This window comes from Brassica oleracea, chromosome C9 (assembly GCF_000695525.1).
Source record: "Brassica oleracea var. oleracea cultivar TO1000 chromosome C9, BOL, whole genome shotgun sequence".
Taxonomy (NCBI): domain Eukaryota; kingdom Viridiplantae; phylum Streptophyta; class Magnoliopsida; order Brassicales; family Brassicaceae; genus Brassica; species Brassica oleracea.
The window spans coordinates 14,842,704-14,855,958 of record NC_027756.1 but is presented as its reverse complement, the minus strand read 5'-3'; the positions used below and the strand labels follow the sequence as shown (position 1 = coordinate 14,855,958).

The window sequence follows — 13,255 nt, the reverse complement described above, 5'->3', positions numbered from 1 at the left end:
TTCTACGGGTATAAAATTTCGCTCTTATTTAAATTCCTGCGATACAAATAAATTCTAGTTCTTTTATAACATATAACAATATATTACTTTTGATGTGTTTTACCCTCCCATAATATATTGGATCTTTCATATAAGCAATACAAAGTTGTATGTCACGATGAAGGCCAAGGAACACGAAACCTCCATTATGGCTTGTAGACTATGTACGAATCTTCTCACGAACTCCAGCCTTCCGACTGTGTTGAACATGCAATAGAACTTAGCATCAACGGAAGAAACATCTGTACAAATTTTTCTTCTTTTGATATTCCAAATAATGTCACCATCATTCAGAAAGAAATCATATTTTGAAGCTAATATACACATCCAGATCACCACACCGACTGTGTATCTCGCAAGTGTGAATTATTAGCTTTCGCATTATAAATATCACTTGCAAATACTTACATTTAAAAACTTGTTAGTCAATGTTTTATCGCATGTTCTACTTAGAAAATCAAATCAAAAGTTGTATATGTGCCGTACGTTAAGGGGACAAAACACAAATCAAATTGGAAGAAGATAAAGATTGAATAATTTAATTACAAGTTTAGTACGCCAAACGTGAGGGATATCTTTGGGTTGATTCTGTTGTCTACAATGATTATTCATCTTGATACATTGCATTTGCATCTTCTTTTTTAAATTAATGCCTCTTCCGAAGTTCCAATGGGCAAATGTAAGGGTCTCGTTAATTAATTAACTAGTACTGTAACATCTTGTAGTATCCGATCTGATCCTTGATTCTAAAGTAAATTCAATATACATTAATATATATTTTTTCTTTTGAATCATACATTAATACTTTCTCTCTATAAGTAGATTATTCTGGTCGTGGTGCCAATCAAGAAATAAGTACGTGTGATTAGGACATATAATATCTAACTAATTTATTATTGCAGGTTAGATATGTTCATATGAATCCCTATGATAATCTTTAATTAGTTTTTTTTTTGGATCAAAATCTTTAATTAGTTTGCACTTCTTGTCACTTGTCTCATGATTTTTTATAAGTGTTCATCTCTGTTGACAAATTTTAAATAACCTATAACCTAAAAATCTGGATTAATAACTAAATGATGTTCCATTTTCAGTTATAATTTGAACAGATAGTAAAGTTACATTTTCAATATATGAAAACAACAAAATCTGATAGATGTTCTTTTTAGGGAAAATTTCTTAAAAACTAGTACAAAATAGTTTTATCACAAAATAATACACAAATTAGAAAATAACCAAAATAGTCTTTGTTAAAGAATAAAAAACTAATATATCATCTGTTAATAATACATTTAATATAAATCTTTTTGAAATATTAAAACATTATATTTTTAAAAAAATTATATCATAAGCCCTAAATCCTATACGCTAAACCCTAATCTTTAATCCCTAAACCTCATTTCTTAAAACTTAAATGCTAATTCATAACCCTTCAATCATGTGAATATATGTGTCTTTCTATCTTTTTAATCTCTTTTTATATATTCTTTTTGACATTTGTATTTTTTTTTCTTAAGTGTTTATTTTTTGGAACATATACATATTTTAGTTCTATTATAAATTATTTATATTCTTTTTCAGTATGCATAATAAAAGAAGGGCAATTCTCCTAATTAGACCATTTTCAAGTTTTGATCACAAAAATAGACCACAAGGAAGAAAATGATCAAAATGTTTCATTTAATAGGTAAAAAGACTATAATACCCTAGATATATTAAAAATTAAAGAAATTAAAAAAAATAATAAAAAAAAAATTTGTTTTTTTTATAATTTTAGATTATATATTTTCAAATTCGAACTTTTTTATAAATTTTTTTTTAATTTAATTTTTTCGTAACTTTTTTTAAATTTTTTTTCAAATTTTCTTTTTGTAATTCGAAAATATTTTTTGAAACTATTTTTAAAATTTTTATTTTCAATTTTTTTAAAATTTATTTTTTATTTTATAAAATTTTAAATCTCAATCTTAAATCTTCACTCTTTAACTCTAAACCCTAAGGTTTGATTTAGTTAACCCTAGGATATATTTATCTCTTTAATAAAATATTTTGGTCATTTTGATCATTAGAGTTTATATTTGTGACATAAAATTTTTTAGTGATATCCTGAGGCATTTCCCATAAAAGAAAAACGAAATTGTATTTTAAGTGTAAAATGGTATTACTTTTTTTAGTGTAAAATGGTATTACTTTATACTCCATTTTTAAATGATTAATGAAAAGTATCCCCAGTTCGTATATCACTGCAGGATCTACAATCGAATTAACAAATTAGATAATCGCAGGCACTGTAACTAATGAATTAAAAACCAGCTCTGATAAAAAAAAACAGCTCTGAAATCTTATTTGATAATTGAATTCTTATTTGATTAAAGAAACATATGTAGTTAAATACAAGAAAATAAAAAAGTTTTCGTACAAGAGTAAAGAGACCCCACATCGATCAATATAAAAGAGAGATCTATAAACTGACGGCGTGAAGTCAACGTGCAGTCAATAAACCCGTCAAAAGTTGAAAAGTTAACGGATCTCTCTCTAGTCTAATCCGGGACTCCTCATCTCCATCCGCCTTATCGGCGAATCCACCGGCGAAATTGAAGACTCCGACGGCGGAGGCGAAGATGACACGATTTCCTCCAAAGACGAAGATTTTACCGATGTAATGGATGGCGGCGGAGGAGGAGGAGGAGTAACCATAGCCAAAGAAGAGAAACGGCTGAGATCTTCAGGAACCTTCGGTTTGTTTCTGTCGGAGACTTTAACGTCTCTCGTTAAGTAAGTCCTCAGGCGTTTCACGTCGGCGAGTTTCACAGGCTTCAACAAGAAATCCTCCGCACCTTCTTCAAGGCATCTGCATTTTTATTATTTTTGAATTTTAACTTTTCTAAATTGATATGAAATTTGATAAAATATTCCGAAAAAAAGATCCACCTGTCGATTCGAGTGAGAACGTTCTCCGACGACATAATCACAACCGGAACTTCTCGGAAACTAGTCGACTCCTGTTTCAAAAAAAAAATCCACACTGTTCAGCTTAAGAAACTTATTTTCATGGCGGGAAAATATTAAAAACCTTAATCTTCTTGAGAAGCTCGTATCCCGTCATTCCAGGCATACAGTAATCAGTTATGATCAAATCCACCTTCAATCTCTGAAAGATTCAAAAATCAAAATCAAATTATGTAAAAATCTCAAAAAAGATCTTCGAAAGTTAAAACTGATTCTTTTGAGAGATTACATCGAATTCTACGGAGGATTTATCATCGTCCAGCCCTAAGAACTCCAGAGCACGCCATCCGCTATCAACCGCCGTGACTGCATTTGAATCGCCGTAAATAAGTTTTTATTTATTTATTTTGAGGAAGAAGAAGAAGACAAACAAACCTTTGCAAGAAGTAATACGAAGCAATCTTTCGATGACGATACGATCGACGAGGCTGTCGTCAACGGCGAGAACGTGAACTTGGTCAGAATCCAGGGGCGGAGATTCGAGTTCTCCTATTCCTATTCCGATCATCTCTGACCTACGAAGGCAAGAAACGCCACCGTCTAGAGGCATAGCTCTGTGTCCGGTGAGGAAAGAGAGAAGAGAGAAAGTGCCAACTCTGTTTTTGCTTTCTTCTCCTTCACTTCCTTTTATAACAAGCTTCCAAAATCAAATCTTTATTTCTGTCCTTTTCTTACTTAAAAGAATAAATAAATAAAGACATTCCTCCGACTGAAAATAAACGCGATTTAGTAACTGTCTGATGTAAAAAAACATGTGTGTTTTCTTTGATTCTTACATTTACTTCCATTGTTGACAAAATAGACTACTCTTTATTCACTTGGGTATGTGACCATGTTCATATTCTTATATATGTTGATGATTTGGTGAGCACCATTATCAACTAGTTCAAAGCTTCTTCTCCACACATGTTTCCGCATAAAAAAATTGGGTATTTTGTAATATCACTGAAATATAATAGAAGCACTGCGTTTATATTATCTTCCAGTGTGGTCTTAGTGGTGCATGATCGTTTGACACACCGATGGAACAAAACCATTGTGTTGCAATCCGATAACGGCCCATTTTACATGCATCCGACGAAGTACGTACGTACATCTCATTGGTGGGCTAATAAGCTGTAAGTAGTACCAGCTGATGACGCGGAAGAAGATAGATGGAAGCTAAAACTCTGAGGGACAGAGAGGCTTTGACAGTTACAGTGAAGCTAGAATATAAATATATAGAGAGAGAGTGAATGATAGACTTTATCGATGTATTAGCTCATAGTTCCAGTTGATACTCTGTATTGTGAGAGAGTGAGATCTCGAGGAGAGATTCACTAGAGCTACAGTTGTATTGTGTGTGTTATGAGTAATCGGAAGTTTATTCATAACATGGGCTTATTTATCTTAGCCCTCACTCGTCCCAAATTGAGTTGCAATATCCTCACTCAGTTCATGCATGTACCTCATCAAATGCATTGGGACGCTGTGTAGTATGTTACTTAAAAGGTTGTCTTGGAGAAGACATCCTACTCTCTCATCTACCTTTGATCTTCGTTTGACAGCCTGTTGTGACTCTGATTGAGTTTTATGTCCATGTACTCCAACGCGCTTTCTGTAGCTCTATTGTTCTCACCAGTCTCATGGAAAATAAAAATCCGGACGAAATTTATTTTCATCCACATAAGCACAATATAGATCCATGGCACTTGCAGTAATGAGCTTCTATGGTTTAAAAATCCTCTTGAATCACTTGGCATTAATCATGATATGATACTCCAACGAAGCTCGTTTGTACATATAGTAACAAATCTGGTATTTTTTTTTATGAGCTTACAAAACACAATGAGAAGGATTGTCATTTTATGGGTCTGATATAATTAACCCTTGAGCTTAACATGGGACTGTTTGGCCTTGTTTCGGTGAAAGTTATGATGACCATGAGAATGAAGTAAGAGAATGACAGTAAATCGTTACGATCATGATACAAACCATCCCACATTTCACACGAACTGATCTAGATCTCACCATCCCACATTTCGTCTAGAGATTTAATGGGGCCTTTCTTGGAGATATAAACCTCACCGCCGACGATTCTGCACTGAGCAATCTCTGTGGAGATTCTTTGCATCTCTTCCTCAGTTAAAGACCAATCGAATATCTTGAGATTCTCCTCTAATCTTTCTTTTGTAAAGCTCTTCACGACCATGCTCACTCCTTCCTCGTACGCCCATCTCATACTCACCTGCCAACAAATGTATTCATCTTTTTAACCAAATCCTGATTACAAATGAATCACTTTCACATTATTCAACAGATGAGATCTTTTGAGAATAGTACCTGTGCAACGGTTTTGCCCTTGGCGTCAGCAGTTTCTTTAAGAACATCAGACTCCATGATTTTAGGAGTTCCCCAAAAGGCTCCTCTTGATCCCAACACTGAGTAAGCTGTCAAAACAATGCCCTTCGACTTGCAAAGCTCCTTTAGTTTCCTCTGTTGCCATACTGGACTCATCTCCACCTTTCTCACACATTAACAATATATCTTCAGTTAATCTGATCTATTCTAACCCATGAAAAGCTAATTCTGGAGTATTGACAAGGTGGGTTTTACTTGATTGACGCTAGGCAGGATTGTGGCGATAGAAAGGATGTGTTGAAGCTTCTTGCAGGAGAAGTTGCTCACTCCTATACACTTTGCAAGTCCAAGTCTCTTGCATTCCTCCATCTCAGACCAGACTGCTTCATAATCCATTGGCAGGAAATCATCTTCTTCAATGGGGAACTTGTACTTCCCCGGTTTCGAACTAACCGGCCAATGAATCAGGTAAAGATCAAGATAGTCCATCTTAAGGTTTCTGCAATAACAAACATACATTATCAAGTAAAACAAGAGACAAAGCTTCCAAGCCAAAGACAATGAAGCGCTTAGTTCTTCATGAACAGATGCACTTAATAACAAGACAAGAAAAGTCTCCGACAGTGAGATAATCAGCCATTTATAAATAGAAAAAGGAGATTTAAAGCTTTACTTGAGGCTACGTTGTATCGCCGGCACAACGAGGCCGCCGTGAGCATCGGCGCACCATAGCTTGGAAGTGACGAAGAGTTCGGATCGAGATCCGATCAAGCCGAGAGAAACCGCCTCAGCTAGAGCTTCGCCGAGAGGCTCCTCCGTCAGATACCTTGGAGACGTGTCGAAGTGGCGATAACCGAGCTTGATGGCGTCAATGACCGCCTGCTTCAGCAGCAATGGTTCCGGCGGGGGAGATGCGGCGGTTCCGAAACCGATAACAGGCATCAGGTGGTGATCAGATCCGACAGCGAGGTTGGGGACTGTCATCGCAGACATTAGTTTAGAAGGTCAACGAAAGTTTGCTCCTACAGAATCGTTTCAATGACTGATGCTCATGTTAGAGCATTCATTGGTTAGAACGCCAAGAAAAGTTTAAAAAACAAATATTAATATTTAAAAATAATTTTATCATATAATAAAGTTAAGAATTTAAAATAAACAACTAGATCTCGATCCGTGCGATTTTCATTTATTTTTATATAAATATTTTGTTTTCAATTCTAAATTGTTATATATTATAATATATGCGTATATCAACTTTTAAAACATAATAAGTTTACGGTATATTTTTTTCATTGAATACATTATTTTAAACTTTCACATGTATTTGTATCTTCTTCTATATATATATTTTCGGATTATGATTTCATTATTAAAATCGTAACTATATATATAAAGATTAGTAAAATATTGTTTTATTGTCATATTCAAAGATATTGTAACATTTCACAAATTTAGAATTTTTTTAAAAAATTAAACTTTTCGCTTCATAGATTTATATTATCGAGTAAATAATTAAACATTTAGTTTTTGTTTAATTTTTAAAATAACATATATAGTTTAAAATTTGTTTTCATTGGTTTAAGGTAGTAAAGATTAATCTTTGTTAGATAATATGATTTTTGTTATTTTTAAAAAAAATCTTTATAATTTTAAAAGTTAATATCGACAAATATTTAAATATTTAACATATGGAGGTTTAGTATTACAACGTTAGATTATATCTATTTAATTTATACTATCTATAAATCCAATGAATCATCTATTCTTTAAATCCAATTATTGATAGCTCAATAAAAATTTCTGGTAGGCCCAAAATTTAAATGATAAGATTAGAGATTAAAGGTAACATGATTTCTAGTAATAGGTCCATTAGGTCTATTTTAAAAAAAACACACATGAATCAAGGTTGTGACTTCTGTTTTAATATATAAGATGAAAAAGGAAGTGGCAAATTATTAGGAGCATCTACGAAATTTTGATTGAGAATCTCTTTTCATTGCGGAAGTGGAACCCTCATCCTATCCCTTCCTAGGAAGTGGAATCTGCAGGGGAGAACAACAGGGTCAGATCTGGGAAATAACTTTCCAGTTTCGATTTGAGAGAGAAGATGACCTGCTTAAGGTCTTCAAGAACAGGCCTTACCACTTTGCATATTGGATGATCCTACTCCAACATTGGGAGCAATTGATTTCACACACCTTTCCGTTCATGATACCTTTCTGGATCCAAATCAAGGGACTACCCCTACACTACTGGCACGTCAAGGTAATCCGAAGCATTGGCCAAAAGCTAGGGTTTGGAGAAACATGAGCTCACTAAAACTACAGCGCGAGTGAGAGTCTTAGCAGGTGAAGCCAAAAACATCACGAAGGAAACAATGATGGAATTTGATTCAGGGGGAAAATGTGTCCTTACCTTTGAGTATGAGCGACTAGAGAATCACTGCTCCTGCTGTGGTAGCCTCTCTCACCTCCAGAAAAGATGCCCCACACTAGCCATAGAAAACCTCCCAAAGATCGAACCTGGAAAAACACGCCATACAATGGAAGCTCCACAGTATTTAAGTGATAAACCAAGAACAGAGGGAAGAGGAAACTTACCGCTAAGATACATACCACCAGGGAGAAGAGAAAGGGAGGAGCAATCCTTCCACCAAAGACTTGATAGACACGGAAAACCCTATGGTCCAAGAGTTGATACAAGGCAAACGCGCAACCCCCCTCCAGAAAACCAAACGGACTCAATCGAAGCGAGCTCCACTACAACAAGGAGACAGAGGGTTGAGGTACATAGGGAGATGGCTGCGACCTCACCTCAGTACGTTCAACGCAGAGAACCCTTGCACCAAGGACCCTCTAGACAAATTCCACCAAACAACAAACTGAGCATATGGAGAGAGAAAGCCCTAACTGCTAGTCGAACCAACATGGACATCGACGCTAACACTCAGGAGGAGACAACGCCAAAACCAGCACCCACTCCAGCGGAGAAGGAGCCAATCACGTATCAAACCACTCCCACCGCTGACGAAGTCCTAAGCGAAATCCATGAAGCAACAATGCAGTATATTAATTGTGGAGACCCCACAGAAAGTGCTGCGAGGAGACAAAGGGTGTTAATAAGTGAAGCCAGGGGAGATGTAGAAAATGCAGCAGCAGGTATCATTGCAGCGGCTGCTTCTAACCACAACCCTATCACCCAGACAGAGCCCCCTATACTTCAAAATACCATGGCCACCATTGAGACAGGAGCACCATCTCGGGCCCACCGGGAACACTCCTGCTTATGGGACCTACGGAAGGAGTAGACCACAATGAGGAGATGCCACCTCATGGGCGAAGCGAAAACAAAACAACATCTGGGAAGAAAAGAGGCAGACCTGCAAGACTACAATAAAAAATTGTCAGTCCAAAAGCAACAACAGGCGCAAGTTCTAAAAAGAGAATCATGTCTATGATTCAGAACTCACCTGGACGACAATACACAACGACTCGAGCTGATAGACACCAGAGCCATAGAGGGGGTCGAAACTCTACCATAAATGGACAGCCAAAAACGGTCTTGATTCCAGCAATCGCAAACCAGAAGCAAGATTTTCAAGATCCTCCACACCCGGCTCCTTAGTAGTGGCGAGCTGGAACTGTTGTGGGTTGGGGAACCCCACAACAGTCCAGCGAATGAAGGGGATTCATAAAGTGAACTCTCTAGATGTAGAGTTCCTCATGGAAACTAAAACCCCCGATGAAATGGTGCTGAAGGAACTCCAGTTTCTGCAAATGGACAATCAACACATTGTTAAACCACACAGTCCAGGAGGAGGAGGGCTTTTCATGGGATGGAAAAATGATGTGCAAGTCACAATCCTATCCTCGACCAATAACTACATTGATACCATGATAACATATAAAGGAGTGTCCTTTCACTCAACATTTGTATACGGAGAACCAGATTAAGCAAAAAGGGCAGCGATATGGACAGAAATCTCTAACCTAGCAAGTTTGTCAGGAAGACCATGGATTCTGACTGGAGATTTCAACGAAATAACAGATAACATAGAGAAGTCCGGAGGACCTGAGAGGGCGGAAGGTACCTTTTGCTCATTTAGAACCTTCCTTATGCAGAACGACCTCTTCGATCTTAAACACTCCGGGAACTTTCTATCATGGAGAGGCAGAAGACACTCACACCTGGTCCACTGCAGATTGGACAGATCGTTGAGTAACACTGATGGACTGAACTCTACCCATCCTGTCATAGCCAATACTTAAATTTTGAAGGGTGTGACCATCGACCACTTCTATCATTCATGGACCCTACAAGAAAGAGAGACAACAAAATTTTCAGATATGATAGAAGACTCAAGGAAAATATGGAGGTAAAAAAACTCATAAGTGATGTCTGTCGTGAGAACTCACACGCGAAGGTAGAAGACAGACTGGCACTATGCAGAAGAGCAATCGTGAGATGGAGTAAGACTCACCAGGAAAACAATAAGAAGATCATTGCCATGTTTAAGAAACAACTGGAGGAGGCAATGAAAGGAGGGCTACACGATGATACCATAATCAACGACCTCAACACCAAGCTTCTAAAGCATACAAAGAGGAAGAAGAATTCTGGAAACAAAGAATTCGACAATTGTGGTTAATGTTAGGAGACGCCAATAGAGGATTCTTTCACGCGGTTACTCAAGGCAGAAGGGCAAAGAACAGACTGGCAGTCATAGAGGACGATGAAGGAATACCTTGGTTCGAAGAAGATCATATATCGAAGGTCCTATGCTGTTTCTATGAGAAACTATTTAGCTCCTCTCCTCATGAAGGTTCTGACATAGTCACCAAAGCGCTGAAACCCTGTATAACTGCATAGATGAACGAAGATCTCATCAGCTTACCATCAGCTCTGGAAATTAAAGAAGCAATGTTTGCCATTCATGCGGATAAGCCACCAGGACCTGATGGTTTCTCTGCAAGCTTCTTTCCGTCTAACTGGGAAATAGTAGGCCCGTCAATCGTCCAAGAAATCCAATATTTCTTCTCTTCTGGAACACTCCCTGCATCAATGAACACAACACACATCAAGCTAATACCAAAGACTCCGAGGGCAAAGACAGTGGTAGAGTATCGACCTATAACTCTATGCAACGTGTTCTACAAAACCATTTCAAAGCTACTGGCAATTCGTATAAAGCCAATCCTAGGAGAGATTATACCAGAAAATCAATCAGCATTTGTGGCAGAAAGGACAATTGCGGATAATGTGTTATTACACATGAAGTGCTACACTACTTGAAGATTTCACAAGCCGAAAAGAAGTGCTCAATGGTCGTCAAAACGGACATGAGCAAAGCTTATGACCGTGTTGAATGGGACTTCATTGAGCTAGTGATGCAACAAATGGTCTTTCATGAAATATGGATCAATTGGATAATGCAATGTATTACTACGGTTACCTACTCTTTCCTAATAAACGATGCGGTCTACGGAGCGGTGCAACCTCAGCTGGGAATTAGACAAGGAGATCCTCTCTCTCCATATATATTCATATTATGTGGAGAGGTTCTCTCAAGTCTTTGTAAGTCTGAGGAAAGGGAGGGAAATCTACAGGGAGTAAGAGTGGTTAGAGGAAGCCCTCGGATCAATCATCTTCTATTTGCAGATGATACTATGTTCTTTTGCCACTCATCACCAAGCTGTTCCCAAACCCTAAGACGGATTCTAGAAGAGTACGAGAAGGCTTCAGGCCAGAAAATAAACAAAGACAAATCCTCATGAACTTTCTCTACAAAGACACCTCAAGCTACCAGAGATTCAGCTAAAATAATCCTAGAAATTGTAAAAGAGGGAGGTGTAGGGAAGTATTTGGGCTTACCTGAGCATTTCGGAAGGCGTAAGAAGGACCTATTTACGGGGATTGTCGACAAGATCAGACAGAGAGCAGCTAGTTGGAATACATGCTTCCTCTCGAAGGCTGGAAAGATGACAATGATAAAAGTGGTGCTTCAAGCCATCCCAACCCACCCCATGTCTTGCTTCCAGATCCCTGTCAGCCTTTGCAAACGAATACAGTCACTATTTACAAGATTCTGGTGGGATGGAACTGATCAAAAAAGGAAAATGTGTTGGCTATCATGGACAGACTTGGCTTTACCCAAAGAACAAGGGGGTTTGGGTTTTAGAGAAATCCAACTCTTTAATCAAGCTCTATTGGCTAAGGTGGCATGGAGGATCCTAACAAAACCGGACAGTCTACTTGCTAGAGTACTCAAAGGAAAGTACTGCTACAATAAACACTTCCTAGAAGTGACTACACCAACTTCTTTCTCTCACGGGTGGAGAGGAATTGTGTTTGGCAGAGACCTCCTAAAAGAAAACCTAGGAAAAGCAATAGGTAACAACTGCACGACAAAAATCTGGAGAGACTCATGGATCTCCCTCTCATATGATATAAAGACTTTTGACCCTATCAAAGAAGAACCCATGGACCTACATGTCTCAGACCTACTCACCTCAGATCTTTAGTGACCTCAGATCTTTAGTGGAATACTTCATGAATGCGAGAGCTGTTACCTGAACTAATAGAGCAAATCCAATGCATCCAACCAAGTAGACTGAGAGTAGAGGACAGCTACATCTGGAAGCCCCTAGACTCTGGAGTCTACTAAACGAAATCAGATTACAACAAGGCCATGAAGAAGCTTCGCCCCACCAGTCCCCTATTACCACAAGATGAATTCAAATGGTATAAAAATGTATGGTCGGGATCATTTTCTCCTAAGCTCTAGGCAGTGGATGCAAAATGCCCTAGGTGCAGCGATGAAGAGACCACCACACATATGATCTTCTCATGCCCTTTCGCCCAAGAGATTTGGAGCCTTATCCCAATTACAACTTCAGTTCACATAGCTGACATGAGAAGCATGACGGAGGCTATGGTTACTTTCCGTAACATCGCATGCCTCCCCCCTATGGAGTAACAGGAAACGTCCTTCCCTGGGTGGTCTGGACCATCTGGACGGCGAGAAACCAGCTGATTTTTGAAGAACGGAGCTCCTCACCTAGAGAAATTGCAACAAAAAGTATAGCATCAGCTCGTGAATTGACCCAAGCTCAAAGAAAGCCAGATAATTCACAGAACCATAGCCTGAGTAGATCACATGACCAGAGACACAAGCAAAGGAACCCAATCGTCTGTAAAACCGATGCCTCGTGGAATCAATCATTGAAGAAAGTAGGAACGGCTTGGATCTTCATGGGATTACCGAGCTCTATGATTTGTCAAGCTTCACTGATCGAAGACTTTGTAAGTTCACCACTGATGGCAGAAGCTATGGCTGTTAGATCGGCTCTCCAAATGGCAGCAACACTCGATCTGACCGATCTGAATGTCTGCTCCGATAACCAAACGCTCGTTCGAGCTATCACCAACAAGCAACCCATCAAGGAGATATACAGAATCCTTTCAGATATCACCCGTCTCTGTCTCTGGTTTGCATCGATTTCGTTTAAGTTCATCCCTCGTTCTGAGAACGGGGAAGCTGATGAGCTGGCTAAGACCACTCTCAGACTTTCAGTTTCTGTAACAAGACCCCTAAACAGACTAAAATTCAAGGTTTGACCCATTTAAATTTTAATGAAATATGCGGTTGATAAAAAAAAAATCTCTTTTCATCCTCTTTTTAATTTTTAATATTCTTTTTATTTTAATTATGAAAGATTCCATTAAGTATTGCTAATGGAGTCACTTTTGCTTCTTTTTCAGTTTAAAACGAAAATATAATAATCTGACCATAATTTGTTTTAAATTAATGCGACATTAGGTAGATGAGTGTATTAGGTATAACTTTATTTTATTTGAAAAAGTATTT

At 37.9% G+C, this 13,255-nt stretch overlaps 3 protein-coding genes across 3 annotated transcripts; 1 reads left to right on the top strand and 2 right to left on the bottom strand.

Moving 5' to 3' along the window:
- Positions 1 to 2,379: 2,379 nt before the first annotated feature.
- Positions 2,380 to 3,692, bottom strand: LOC106316622 (two-component response regulator ARR3). The gene is made up of 5 exons (XM_013754505.1): positions 3,424 to 3,692; positions 3,278 to 3,354; positions 3,113 to 3,190; positions 2,971 to 3,041; positions 2,380 to 2,890 (listed from the first exon to the last, which is right to left on the bottom strand). The coding sequence occupies exons 1-5, from the start codon at positions 3,596 to 3,598 to the stop codon at positions 2,575 to 2,577; spliced, it is 717 nt and encodes a 238-aa protein (XP_013609959.1). The 5' UTR covers positions 3,599 to 3,692; the 3' UTR covers positions 2,380 to 2,574.
- Positions 3,693 to 4,831: 1,139 nt separating this feature from the next.
- LOC106315470 (non-functional NADPH-dependent codeinone reductase 2-like) lies at positions 4,832 to 6,462 on the bottom strand. Its single transcript, XM_013753209.1, has 4 exons — positions 6,062 to 6,462; positions 5,644 to 5,887; positions 5,371 to 5,550; positions 4,832 to 5,275 (listed from the first exon to the last, which is right to left on the bottom strand). Exons 1-4 carry the CDS (start codon positions 6,379 to 6,381, stop codon positions 5,048 to 5,050), a joined length of 972 nt encoding a protein of 323 aa, XP_013608663.1. The 5' UTR covers positions 6,382 to 6,462; the 3' UTR covers positions 4,832 to 5,047.
- Positions 6,463 to 12,342: 5,880 nt separating this feature from the next.
- Positions 12,343 to 13,005, top strand: LOC106314407. The gene has a single exon (XM_013752281.1). It carries the CDS (start codon positions 12,343 to 12,345, stop codon positions 13,003 to 13,005), a length of 663 nt encoding a protein of 220 aa, XP_013607735.1.
- The last annotated feature ends 250 nt before the right edge of the window (positions 13,006 to 13,255 follow it).